This window comes from Salmo salar, chromosome 20 (genome assembly GCF_965601325.2).
Source record: "Salmo salar chromosome 20, fSalSal1, whole genome shotgun sequence".
In the NCBI taxonomy this organism is placed as follows: domain Eukaryota; kingdom Metazoa; phylum Chordata; class Actinopteri; order Salmoniformes; family Salmonidae; genus Salmo; species Salmo salar.
The window spans coordinates 27,662,102-27,676,825 of NC_138310.1; the positions used below are offsets into that span (position 1 = coordinate 27,662,102).

At 45.2% G+C, this 14,724-nt stretch overlaps 1 protein-coding gene across 2 annotated transcripts in view; it reads right to left on the minus strand.

Moving 5' to 3' along the window:
• gas2l1 (growth arrest-specific 2 like 1) overlaps positions 1-14,724 on the minus strand; it is a 58,256-nt gene that overhangs the window by 22,372 nt on the left and 21,160 nt on the right. For both annotated transcript variants that reach the window (XM_014161224.3, XM_014161223.3), the window contains one exon: positions 923-1,030. In XM_014161224.3, the coding sequence (XP_014016699.2) occupies positions 923-1,030 (108 nt within the window). The remainder of the gene's footprint in view (positions 1-922; positions 1,031-14,724) is intronic.

The following is a 14,724-nucleotide window of genomic DNA, read 5'->3' on the forward strand; positions in this document are numbered from 1 at the left end:
AGTAAGGCAGACATCCTGGAAATGCATACGATTTGGACTGGCATCCGCTGAGTCCATTAATTGGGCGGAGGTACATGGGAAGTAAGAAACAGAATCGATCTATCTGGCAGGCAGCCTTCCTGCAGGCAGAGGCCCGGAGGGCAAGATAAAGTTGCAGTGGCGACACCAGGCAGAGCCCAGACTTGAGGCACAGCCTAGCAGAAGCAAGCAGCAGAACAGGCCAGATAAGGGCCCGTACAGGAAATGACCCAAAATTCTATTTGTGTCTGGCTGTGCCAGCGTGTATGGGAGTTGGGAGGTCTGGGCCAGCCAGTACGGAGGTACCAAGAGGCAGAGCAGTGCACTGGGAATAGGTCAGATCAGTGCAGATTATAAACAATATGCAGCCTGGACTGGGGAGAGTGAGATCACTGTAATACTGTCGTTCAGGGGACATTGATTATATCTAGAGAATAGTTGGTTTGTTTGGCCCTGTTCTGGTTTTCCTTGCAGCAACAAATTTAGCTAAATATACACACTGCATGCCTCCATTGTAATACTGTGTAAGCAGTCATCACAACAGCAGCATATGAAAATTTGACAATCTAATTTCTCCTGGGCATAATATTTGCATTTATTCAAAATATTAACTGTAGCCTACTATTAAACTGCAATGCAATCTAAGTGATATTAGAGTAATCCAGAGTCACGTCCATGAGCTGTGAAAAAGACAAATAACCTATCTATGTACTCTTGGACTGTGTAAAGGTGCAATGGTTAACCTGGTTGGTTAACCTGGTTACTAATGCATCCACAGGTTTAAGACGTACTCACACATGCATGCACGCACACGCAGACACACACACTACACTCAAGGCTGATTGTTGACTATTCTTAGTGTCTGGTTTAGTGGATGGGGTTGATGTTGATGGTCGGTTCATACCCGTATGAAGATCAGAGCGCTGGAGTCTCCCACTTTGTATTTCCCTTCAGACACCTTTGTCATGGGGAACTGGGCGGGGCAGGAGCAGTGGCCCAGGATCTCCCGCACCTACAGAGACATAACAGAACCCTGGTTACCACCCACAGCCAACGAAACATGACACTGCACATTCACATAGCTACAGAAAGGAACAACAGGCATAAACTGTTCATTCTCTGTTCAACCTTCCGTCATTTCAACTCTTCCTATGACATCATGCTTACTCATATCCATGACAAAATCCCCTCTGGTCCTGAGCTCTCTGTGTGTGTGTGTCAACAGTACAGTGATTATATTACATTAGGGTGAGACATGGCTAGCCCTGGCTGTCTGTGTGTGTCTTAGCTTCAAGCAGAGCAGAGGTCCCTCTGAGTACCTGTGTAATGGAGGGCCCATCTCTCCCTGCCTCACCAAATATTTCCTCATCTGCCTGGAACGCTTAGTCCAGCTCATTGCTGCGGTGCAAAAAGTCATAAAAAGGCACACAAATAAACATTACAGCACGCACACGCACAAACACACACACACACACTGCTGTGAAGACCTCCGGACTGCAGCAATAAGGTGAGGCCCTAACTAAAGCCAGAGGGATGACGTTCATTTGAGTCTGTGGTTCCAGATGTGTTTTGGGTTGAGAGAGACACGCTCCGGTACTGTACTGTGCAGTTGGGGTTGCTTATTTAGCACATTGGAGTCAGACAGAAATCTAGGGTGGGGCGAGAGAGGCCTGTGTTGTGTGGGCTCTCTCTCTCGCCTGGGATTGGCCAGCTTTGATGATATTCTTGGCAGCTCTCTCAGACAAAGGCGTGTGCACACTTGTCGACTGAGAGAAAGAGAGACAAACAACATCACAAAGGACAAAAATAGGCGAGCTGAACAAGGACAAAGAAACAGGGACTCCTGTACTCCATATGTACTGTATATACAGCAGCAAATCAATTAAATCAAATGTTATTCGTCACATGCTTCGTAAACAACAGATGTAGACTACTTAGTCCCAACAATGCAGAGAAAGCACATGTACAGTACAAACACAAACACAGTGAAACAAGGGAAAGGCTCTCAGTAGTCTCCCAAGGAATGAATCACATTAAGAACATAAATCAGATGAAGAGAGATTGAATTAGATCAAAATAGATTAAATGTGAGACTGCCAGGTATCGATTGAAGACAGTTACCATCCATGTACAGGATATATTTAGCTGGAGGCAGTATCAATGTTGCAGGCAATGTTCCCTCTTAACAGTGTTCCCCCTAGACTGTGTTCCCTCTAAACTGTGTGCATGCATGGGTGTGCAGTAGCCCAGAGACTGCTGCGCAGCTCCCCAGGACTGCCACGCAGAGCGCAGAAGAAATATCAGCCCATGGAAAGAAGCAAGAGATTGAACTTCAGTCAACTTTCTAGAGTTTTCCCTGTTAGTTAACACTATCAACGTTTCCCTTTACTGTGGGAATTGTGATCGAATCAACGCAATATTAGGCACTTTCAATGCAACATACCGAAAACAAAAACTATGCAAGAGATTTTGTTGTAGGCAGAACGCATGCTATCTCTTCTGCTCCAGCCCTGTGGTCATAGCTAGGCTCACCCAAAATCATTTTTGGGATGCTGTACTGCTCCCACCAGACTATTGTAGCTCTCCACCCTTACTGTGTATTGTGGTAGCTGTTCTATACAGTCTCCGGTTACTAGTATATTAGTTCATTTGATGAATCCGTAATTAGCATAAGAAATATTTTATATTTATTTGTTTTATACATTTTCTTCACATTCTGAGCTGAGAGAACACCGCATCACCATGATGCTGGGCATGCATGACTTCTCCTCTTGTGGAGCTGAACTACAAGTAGAAGATGGTCATGACCTGTGCCCCACCTGCCTAGGTGTTGGCCACCTGCGTGAAGCCCTTTCTGACCCCTGCATTAACTGCGCCATCCTGCCTGTGAAGGTGAGGGAAGCGCAGCTAGCCAGAGTTGAGGGCCTGGTTATGAAATATAATTTACCAGCGTCAGACGTTGTTTGCCAGGACCCACCCAGGTCCACCGAAAGAGGGAAACCCCACAAAGCCGATGGCGCCCCCCTTGTAAAAACATAAGAGCTTCACTCGTGAAGGTCAATTCCTTATCCTCTGAGATAGAGCAGCTAAAAACGCTTTTGCGTTCCTTCAAGCCCCCTGAGTCGGGGCCCTCTAGCACTTCCTTCAGACATGGGGGACGCAAAAGAGGACTCAGATAGCCGTGATGATGACCTGCTACCCACTCAGGCAGCCAACCGGCACTTTAGTGACCAGGATGATGACACACCTAACATGGTGAAGGAGGTGCCAACCAGTGTTGTGGACCCCTTCAGTCTGAATGCTAAAGATGGGTCAGAGGAGTCCTTCCGAGGCTCTGATCACACAGAGTCAGAAGAAAGCCATGCCTCACTACGCGCTGTCCTACGTGCGGCCTTTGCTAGGCTAGAGCTTGATGACCCTCAAGCCACAGCCCCTGCAGCTAACCCGTTCTTAAAGAAGGCCCCGGCAGCTAACCCGTTCTTAAAGAAGGCCCCGGCAGCTAACCCGTTCTTAAAGAAGGCCCCGGCAGCTAACCCGTTCTTTAAGGCGGCCCCGGCAGCTAACCCGTTCTTAAAGAAGGCCCCGGCAGCTAACCCGTTCTTAAAGAAGGCCCCGGCAGCTAACCCGTTCTTAAAGAAGGCCCCGGCAGCTAACCCGTTCTTAAAGAAGGCCCCGGCAGCTAACCCGTTCTTAAAGAAGGCCCCGGCAGCTAACCCGTTCTTTAAGGCGGCCCCTGCAGCTAACCCGTTCTTTAAGGCGGCCCCTGCAGCTAACCCGTTCTTTAAGGCGGCCCCTGCAGCTAACCCGTTCTTTAAGGTGGCCCCTGCAGCTTACCCGTTATTTAAGGTGGCCCCTGCAGCTTACACGTTCTTGAAGGTGGCCCCTGCAGCTTACCCGTACTTTAAGAAGGCCCCGGCAGCTAACCCATTCTTTAAGAAGGCCCCGGCAGCTAACCCGTTCTTTAAGAAGGCCCCTGCAGCTAACCCGTTCTTTAACTTCTCTAGGGTAGGGGGCAGTATTTTGACGTCCGGATGAATAAGGTGCCCAGAGTAAACTGCCTGCTACTCAGTCCCAGAAGCTAAGATATGCATATTATTAGTAGATTTTGATAGAAAACACTCTGAAGTTTCTAAAACTGTTTGAATGATGTCTGTGAGTATAACAGAAGTCATATGGCAGGCAAAACCTGAGAAAAAATCGAACCAGGAAGTGTGGAAATCTGAGGTTTCTAGTTTTTCAAGTGATTGCCTATCCAGTATACAGTGTCTGTGGGGTCATTTTGCACTTCCTAAGGCTTCCACTAGATGTCAACAGTCTATAGAACGTTGTTTCATGCTTCTACTGTGAATGGGGAGAGAGTAAGAGCATATGGAGTTAGATGACTGAGAAAATGACATGAGCTCAATCGCGCGTTAGCTGTGTTCCTTTTCTTTTTTGAAGACAAAGGAATCGTCTGGTTGGAATATTATGGAAGAATTATGATGAAAACATCCTAAAGATTGATTCTATACATCGTTTGACATGTTTCTACAAATTGTAGTATAACGTTTTTGACTTTTCGTCTGGACTTAGTAAGCGCGTGCCTTGCATTTGGAATAGTGAACATAACGCACAAACAAAATGGAGGTATTTGGACATAAAGATGAACTTTATTGAACAAAACAAACATTTATTCTGGAACTGGGATTCCTGGGAGTGCATTCTGATGAAGATCAAAGGTAAGTGAATATTTATAATGTAATTTTTGTCATTTCTGTTGACTCCAAAATGGCGGGTATCTGTATGGCTTGTTTTGATATCTGAGCGCTGTAGTCAGATTATTGCAAAATTTGCTTTCGCCGTAAAGCTTTTTTGAAATCTGACACAGCGGTTGCATTAAGGAGGAGTGTATCTATAATTCTTTGAAAAACAGTTGAATATTTTATCAGCGTTTATGATGAGTATTTCTGTAAATTGATGTGCTCATTCACCGGAAGTTTTGGGAGGCAAAACATTTCTGAACATTACACGCCAATGTAAAATGTTTTTTTTAAATATAAATATGAACTTTATCGAGCAAAACATACATGTATTGTGTAACATGAAGTCCTATGAGTGCCATCTGATGAAGATCATCAAAGGTTAGTGATTCATTTTAGCTGTATTTCTGTTTTTTGTGACGCCTCTCTTTGCTTGGAAAATGGCTGTGTGGTTTTTCTTGTCCTAACATAATCTAATGTTATGCTTTCGCCGTAAAGCCTTTTTGAAATCGGACAATGTGGTTGGATTAACGAGAAGCGTATCTTTAAAATGGGATATAATAGTTGTATGTTTGAGAAATTTGAATTATGAGATTTTTGTTGTTTTGAATTTGGCGCCCTGTTATTTCACTGGCTGTTGGCGAGTGTGTCCCACATACCCCAGAGAGGTTAAGAAGGCCCCGGCAGCTACACTGTTCAGTGTGCCACTTTCACCGGCTTTTCTTACGGAGCTTCAGAGATGCTGGGCCGACCCGCAGGCTCTCGCCCACCATGGCAAGGACAATGGGACGATATCTGCCATGCGCGACGCAAAACAATACGGGCTGAACCATATGCCTAAGGTAGATGAATGCATAGCAGAGCCGATGCTCTCCCCAGATGAAGCCCTGAAGGATGATGACCGCTGCCCCAGACCTCAGATGTGCTACTGTCATGGGCCTATGACGCAGCAGCCCGCATAACCCGCATTGGGAACTCTCTCTCAGTGCTCATGCTAGCACAGAACAGGATGCTCCAGCCAGACCTCCCAGACCTGGACCTCTGCAAACTGACTGACTGATCTCTTCAAGCGTTTGCGTTCATTACCAGAGAGCTAGGCAGACTGATGTCCACCCTTGTTGTGACTGGTCGCAAGGTCTGGCTCGCCCAAACCCCAATGTCTGATGACTCCAGACGGACGCTGAGAAAGCTCCCAGTGGTCCCTCGACTGCTCTTCGCCCCCCTGGCTGAGCGGGCTCATCGAACGTAGAAAACAGCTGAGTCAGTCTACACCGCTGTGGAACCCAAAGCCCAGAAACCAGGCATCAAAGAGTCGTGGCAGAGGGAGGCCTGACACGCGTGAACCTCACCGCTCTCACTCGCCCCTTCCCTACACACGCCCTTGGTCCTACCACCAGCCTAACACAGGTGCTAGCCAGCCCCAGACGGCGATGCAGCCACCCCCCCAAACACCCAAAAGGCCGGGGCCGTGGTCAGCACCCCCCCAACCCCACAAACAGGCGTGGAGGGCAGAAACGGAATGGCGGGGGTTGGCCATTGACCAATTTACCCAGCAGCACCTGACCTACTGGGCATCCCACTCCTCAGACCCATGTGTGGTGATAACCCGCTCACAATGGTACAGGCTGCAGTTCCGATGCCAGCCCCCACCATTCTCATGGATCAGAATGACTTCAGTCACAGAACCCCTGAAAGCTTGCACCCTCAACCAGGAGATTACATCTCTCCTGGAGAAGGGCACAATCACGAGTAAAAGCATCAGAACAGCAAGATGGCTTTTACTCAACCTATTCCCTGGATCCGAAGAAAGACGGAGACTTTCATCCAGTTCTGGATTTAAAACGGTTCAATGTTTTCCTAAAAGTTCTCCCCTTTCACATGTTGCAGATGGTTGACATTCTCCAGACAGTAGCCGTAGGGGAATGGTTAATGTAAAGGACGCTTACTTTCACGTTCCTGTGTTACCGGAACACAGGTGTTTTCTACGGTTCACCTTCCAGGGCCAGGCATACCAGTTTGCGGTATTACCCTTTGGTCTCTCCCTGGATCCATGCGTCTTGCAAGATGCGTGAGCGCAGCCCTGAGCTCCTTCCACCTACAGGGGATCAAGATCCTTCCTTAAATCGGCGACTGGCTCATCTGCACCTCCTCTTGCGAGTGTGAGGCCCAGAGCACAGTGCTGACACTGACCCATGTCACCGCACTGGGTCTTCCCGTGAACAACGAAAAGAGCAACTACAAACCAAGCCAAAAGGTCACCTTTATTGGCATGGCTCTGTACTCCCGCACTATGAGGGCACGTATAACACCTCTGCACGTTGACAGTATTCTTCTTCTGCAACAATTCCAGTTGAATGCATTGGTGAAGGTACGAACGTTCCAACAACTGATGGGCGGCTCGCGGTGGCCTCCACGGTGATACCATTAGGTCTGCTGTCTTTAAGGCCATTGCAAGTGTGGTTCAACGACCTCCGCTTGGACCCCCAGCAGAACAGAAATACCAAAATACAGGTGACAAGGGTGTGCTACTCTACTCTGCGGCCATGGAGGAAGACAGGTGTCCATCTCGGATCAATTACGGCTAGGCGGGAAGTAGTGATGACCGACGCTTCACTAACAGGCTGGGGAGCAGTGTGGCAACACAGGTCTGTACGGGGAGAGTGGTGCCCCTGCTGGAGGAAAGAGCACATCAATGTACTAGAACTTCAGACAGTTTACCTAGCGCTGAATCACTTTCTGCCGGTTTTCAACCACAAACATGCCCTGATACGATCAGACAATACATAGATAGTGTTCCACATCAACCATCAAGGGGGAACGAGGTCTGTACGGTCCATACAGGTGGCCCAACAACTCTTGATAAGGGCCCTACCACATCTGGCCTCCCTACGAGCTATTAATCTCCCAGGCAATGTGAACGAGGTGGCAGACTTCTTGTCGCGACAGAAACCGTCCCCGGGGGAATGGAGACTTCACCCACAAGTAGTGAAGATGATATGGCAGCGGTTCGGAACAGCACATGTGGACCTGTTCGCCTCAGAGCAAAAATCCCACTGGTTCTCTCTGGCAGAGTCCAAGAGGCCCCTGGGCATGGACGCCTTAGCCCACACATGGCCAGAGGGCTTACTGTATGCTTTCCCTCCGACCCCCCTGATCTTAGCAACGCTGCAAAGGGTCTCTCAGGCTCAGCACAGACTACTGCTTGTAGCCCCAAGATGGCCAGCGAGACCCTGGTTTCCAACCCTCCTCAGTCTTTTGGAGGGAGAGCCATGGCAGCTCCCTAACAGACAGGATCTGCTCTCACAGTTGTACGGCAGGATATGGCATCCCAGACCAGACTAACTACAGCTATAGGTGTGGCCTCAGAAGAGCGATCCTGCTATTATTGAGACATTACATAACGCCAGAGCCTCATCGACCATGATGATGAATGCTGGTCGCTGGAAGCTTTTTACCGAATGGTGCTCTACCAGGGCAGAGGAACCGGTGTCCTGCTTTGTACCTGTTATACTGAGCATCCTTCAGAAACTATTGGACTCCGGTCGCTCTGCCTCTACCTTGAAGGTGTATGCCTCATCCATATTGGCTAACCATTTACTCATCGTTGGAAAATTGTCAGGGGCCCACTAGCTCATCTGACAATTCTTACAAGGTGTCCGCCGGCTGCATCCCCCTAGGGCCATCTGCGCGGCATCCTGCCACTAGTATTGGAGGCTTTGACAAAACCTCCTTTCGAGCATATGGAGGAGCCGGACATAAAATGGTTCTCTGAAAACGGCTTTCCTCTTAGCTACGAAACGTGTGAGTGCGCTCCACGTGCTCTCTATGAGCCCTGTCTGACTACGATGGAAGGCAGACGACCTAGACATGACTTTATGGCCCAATCCAGCCTTTTTGCCTAAGATTTCATCACCCCTTCACATCAATCAAGCCATCGAACTGGCGGCCTACTGCCCCCTTCCTTTCCAGAATACGGAGGAAGAGCGAGAAAAATCTCCTGTGTCCAGTCCATTCCCTCAAACGCTATATGTAAGCCTCGGAGCACAACAGGAAGTTAGAACGAGATATGCGCAGCTGCTACCTGGTCGTCGCCACGCATGTTCTCAAGATTTTACAAGGTCAACGTCGCATCCTGACACACCATGGGCTCTGCCATTTTTCCAGTGGCACTGTTTAATCAGAGGTTAGTAGTGCTATTCCTCATGACCTTGTTGGTATGAGTCATCCATACTTTCAACCGTACTGACGGTCTGAAAGGTATGAAGTAGAATGGAAGTTACAACTGTAACTATGGTTCTACGAATACCTGGATGAGCGTCAGTACTTTCCTGTCACTCGGAATCTTCTGGGCGATAAGATTCTCAGAGACAGGAGGGTGGTCTAACTTACGATTTTATATAAACCGCAGGGGCACGTTCTCACACGCTGTCACATCACTGGCATGACTTTGTTGCTATTATTACTCGACCTGCGCGGAGCATGAGGGATTTAATCCATACTTTCAACAGGTATTCGTAACTTCAGATGCACTTGTTTTGAGATAGAAGCAAGAGCTGCATGTAGCAACGTCTGCACATTTTGTTCATATCTTTTGCTAGTTAGTGAGTTATTAGCCTAGTTATAGATAATTTGTAGTTGGCAGTAGAGGAGTGATTGATTCCTACAAGAGCACAAAACGTTTACATTTCTAAACACCTTTGAAAAGCTAGTCAGGTAAAGAGCTTTTTTTGTCTTAAAGGGGCAGTGTTGTATTTTGAGACAGGCTTGAATAAGTTAAGTAGCCAATAGACAGAGGGTAGCATAATTTGTATGATTCTCTGTAATAATGGTATAGGAATAATAATGCATTTTATTTTGTAAAGTGGTGTCTTGCATCAAACAACACAAGAACATTTTCAGTCACTTTCAGTCTTGTCTGAAGGGCAAGTGGATTGTCACGCCCTGACCATAGAGAGCCCTTGGTTAGGGGGTGTTCTAGTCGATTAGAGGCAGCTGATTATCGTTGTCTCTAATTGGGAATCATACTTAAGGTGTCCCTGTTCCCACCTGCATTTGTGGGATATTGTTTTGTGTGAGTGCATTCAGCACCACGGTCGTTGTATGTTTATTGTTTTTTTGTTTAAGTTTTCACTGCAAATAAAGATGTGGAACTCAACACACGCTGCGCCTTGGTCTGTCCATTATCACGACCGTGACATGGATAAACAGTCATGTCAAGCCCTGCATGTTTTTTTTCAAAAGTCTCATGGAATGCAGGCCTATAATGAACACCACACATTAGCTGCTACTGTAGGCTGAATGATAGCTGTTCTATTTCCATGTTAAAATGTTACGGGATGCATTTTCTCCATTGTTTTTTATGGTAGGCCACCCTGGCAGGCCTACATTATGATCAAATAGCCACAGTAGCCTACTTGGCCATTGTTAAAACCTCTCTGGGGTATGTGGGACGCTAGCGTCCCACCTGCGGGACACACTCGCCAACAGCCAGTGAAATAACAGGGCTCCAAATTCAAAACAACAAAAATCTCATAATTCAAATTTCTCAAACATACAACTATTATATCCCATTTTAAAGATACACTTCTCGTTAATCCAACCACACTGTCCGATTTCAAAAAGGCTTGACGATGAAAGCATAACATTAGATTATGTTAGGACAGCGCCGAGACAAGAAAAACCACACAGCCATTTTCCAAGCAAGGAGAGGCGTCACAAAAACCAGAAATACAGCTAAAATGAATCACTAACCTTTGATGATCTTCATCAGATGGCACTCATAGGACTTCATGTTACACAATACATGTATGTTTTGCTCGATAAAGTTCATTTTTATATTTAAAAAAATCATTTTACAGTGGCGTGTAATGTTTTGCCTCCCAAAACTTCCGGTGAATGAGCACATCAATTTACAGAAATACTCATCATAAACGTTGATAAAATATTCAACTGTTATTCAAAGAATTATAGATACACTCCTCAATGCAACCGCTGTGTCAGATTTCAAAAAAGCTTTACGGCGAAAGCAAATTTTGCAATAATCTGAGTACAGCGCTCAGACATCAAAACAAGCCATACAGATACCCGCCATTTTGGAGTCAACAGTCACAAATAACATTATAAATATTCACTTACCTTTGATGATCTTCATCGGAATGCACACCCAGGAATCCCAGTTCCAGAATAAATGTTTGTTTTGTTCGATAAAGTTCATCTTTATGTCCAAATACCTCCATTTTGTTTGCGCGTTCAGTGGAGTAATCCAAATGCACTGTGCTCGCGCAGTAAGTTCAGACGAAAAGTCAAAAAAGTTATATTACAGTTCGTAGAAACATGTCAAACGATGTAATAATATGCTTTTATTCTCTCCCCATTCACAGTAGAAGCATGAAACAACGTTTTAAAGACTGTTGACATCTAGTGGAAGCCTTAGGAAGTACAAAATGACCCCACAGACACAGTGTATTAGATAGGCAATCACTTGAAAAACTACAAACCTCAGATTTCCACATTTCCTGGTTGGATTTTTTTCTCAGGGTTTTGCCTGCCATATGAGTTCTGTTATACTCACAGACATCATTCAAACAGTTTTAGAAACTTCAGCGTGTTTTCTATCCAAATCTACTAATGATATGCATATCCTACCTTCTGGGCCTGAGTAGCAGGCAGTTTACTACGGGCATGCTTTTCATCCAGACATCAAAATACTGCCCCCTACCCAAGAGAGGTTAAAACTGTAACTGTAGACAGTAAACACATGCTGGAAGTTACACAGAATTTTCACAATGTTCAAGTTTGCACTCAGCAGACCTGAAATTTGCTCAGTGCCAAAAAACATTAGAGGGAACATTGGTTGCAGGTTATAACTGGCCACCGGTGGAGCTGTGCTCAGTGCTGAAAGTGGTGAATGGCTCATTTTCCAGATTATGGTTTATTCAGGAGATTAGGGAGATTTTTTTTCTTCCTAAAATAGCTATCTTTATTCCTCATACTAATTAAAGTGATGGTGGAATCAGTGCTAAGTCTACACATCTCACCTGCCTCCAAAGGAATACATGCTAAATCATTATCATTAGTCTCCCAGTCTTCCCGCTCTCTCTACTGTAGTCTCTTTCCAGTTTTCGTTCTCCCACTCTCCTTCTCCATTTGCCAGTCTATCAGTCCCTCTTCATCTCATTCTATCATTCGTCCTCAGTCTCTCACCGAGTCTCTCTTTCTTTCTCAAAGTCGTTTTCACTAGGTAGACAAGCCCTCTTTGGAAAACCCCCATCCAGTGACTTAATAGAAATATCAACCAGGTTACAGACACACACAGCCTTACAGTTTTTGCTTTTTTCCTTATTTTGTACAGCCTTTGTACAGCCTTTCAACTGTCTCTCCTTACTGCACCAGACAACACCTCCCATAACCCCTTTGGGCTTGTTTGCCTTCAGAGAAGGAGAAGAGGTTAGTAAGTTGAGAGTTGTAAATATACAGTGAACATAACAACCCTGTTACAAAAAGATCATTCAAAGACACATGGTCTAAGACATTCCTCACTGTACTTGTTAACTCAATCAATGACACCATTGAGCTTTTTTGGTTAAATATTAGTTAACATAATTTAATATACATTTCTGTGACAGCTGTGTTTTAGCAAAATCAAAAACGAACCTTGTACAACACAACAAGCTCAAAGATTCACTAAAACACACACTGTACACACACAAAAGTGTAAGATATTGAACAGTGCTAGGGGACATAAGGTCACACAGGAAGCATGCGGAAATGGAACTGGAGTGATGTGTGACAGCTAGTGGATGAATTATGGAGATGAATTATGGAAAGAGAGAGAGAAAAAGAGAGAAAGAGAAAAAAAAGAGACCGAGAGAAAGAGAGAAAACCAATGCCCTACATCTGCAGCAAGAATCAGACAGCCCCACAGTACACCCCTATACTATGAAGGAATTCTGTAATCATCTCAAGCTGGAGAATGTTCATTATCTGGAGGGATGTTACGTAAACACAACAATCTGCTTTGTTCAGTCATGAACAACTAGAGAAAGTGTTGTGAAATTCAGATTAATTAGTGTTCCCTGGTTTGCCTTCGAACAGGGAGTATTTGCAGGATATATTTCCCCCCTTTGATAATTGAGTCCACACACCATATCTGTGGTTTCTTATACTCCGCCTCCAACAGAGATTGAGGTAATCGACTCTTTATTGCCTTCCTTCCTGTCCTACATAGGGACGGAGGAAAGCGCAAGGTAGGCCATGGAGGAGATAAGGTGAGGGGTGAGGCTCGTCCAACCCCCAGAGACACACCATAGACATACGTAATTGGGACACAGAGGAAATGGGAGTGGGGGTGAGAGAGTGATTTGTGTATGTCAAAGTTCACTCTTCGGGTAATATTTTCAACAGTTTGGAATGTAGCAGTTATTGGCATGTGAAAGGAACTTTGACAGTTAATGACTGTCTAGCTGAGTTTTTAAATAAGAGCAATTGATTGTTCCTTTAGCCAGAAAGCTTTGCTATGGTTTGGTACATTGTGATTGACCACAGACGTGCTAATCTGCTTTTGCTTGCTTGCTTTTTATGTTCAATAAAGGGATGACTGTGATGACTGTGTCCAGCCTCAACAACAATCCAACTGAGTGATGTAACACCTTACACCATGGGATTTTATGTTTCAGGCATTTTCAGGGTTTGATTTCTGGCCCAGAAAGATAAAATCCTCGTGGAAATGGGAGAGTGAATAGATTATCTAACATAATGAGCAGCTCTGTAATAAATGACATAAAAAAGAAGAACAGGAGGGACATTGTGTTAATCTGCTTCCTGCTGGGGGTCTCTAGAAATGACTGGACATGTCCCAACACAAACCATACAATCAGATGAGTAATGGAATCTTCTTCGAGTTGAATCTAGGCCACAGGGGGTTCTTGGCAGGGAGGAGCATATTTGGAACTTCAGGGAGGATTACTCTTTTAGCCTCTCACGTAACTCTGGACTAAAAACACTGGACACAGAAACCATAACTTCTTATGCAATCCCCTTTCCTCAAAAGACAAACAGTTGTGAGTGCAATCAAAGTACATTTAATTGGCCTTCTCAGCCAGCCATTTTTCTCCAATTGAGCCTAAATTATGCTGGACAGGTTAAGAAAAAAATGTGCTCATCTAAATAGAAAGGAATAACCAAATGTTTGTGTTTACAGTGACGAAAGTGTGCTGTTGAACCAATACCCGGGGGGAAGCAGCACTGTTGGAGTGATCATGTACACCAAAAGGCTCCTCAACAGCTTCTACCACCAAGCCATAAGACTGCTGAACAATTCATAAAATTGCCACCGGACAATTTACATTGACCTCCCCTCCCTTTTGTACACTGCTGCTACTCGCTGTTCGTTTATTATCTATGCATAGTCACTTCGCCCCCACCTACATGTACAGATTACCTCAACTAGCCTGTACCCCTGCACACTGACTCGGTACCGGTGCCCCCTGTATATAGCCTCATTATTCTTATTCTTATTGTGTTACTTTTTATTTTAGTCAACTTGATAAATATTTTCTTCTTGAACTGCACTGTTGGTTAAGGGCTTGTAAGTAAGCATTTCACGGTAAAGTCTACACTTGTTGTACTCGGCGCATGTGACAATAAAGTTTGATTTGATGTGGGTACACTATTCCCTACTGTATGCTACACCAACAGACTAGACCAGCTGAGGATGGTGAGAACAGGGACTAAAAATGTCAACTAAAACCAAGAACATTTAGTTTGGGACTATGGAAAGAATGGCAACGCTGTTACTTAAAAATGAAGTGTACAATTATAATTGTATTTATTTAGCTTCTTGGTTGATGCTGCAACCTTTATAAAAGCGATCACTCACAACAATAAACAGCTCTGTATTTTAGTAAGGTGAATTGTATTAGTAATGTTGCTTAAGGGGGACGGCCTACCTAGAATTTCAAGATAGTTT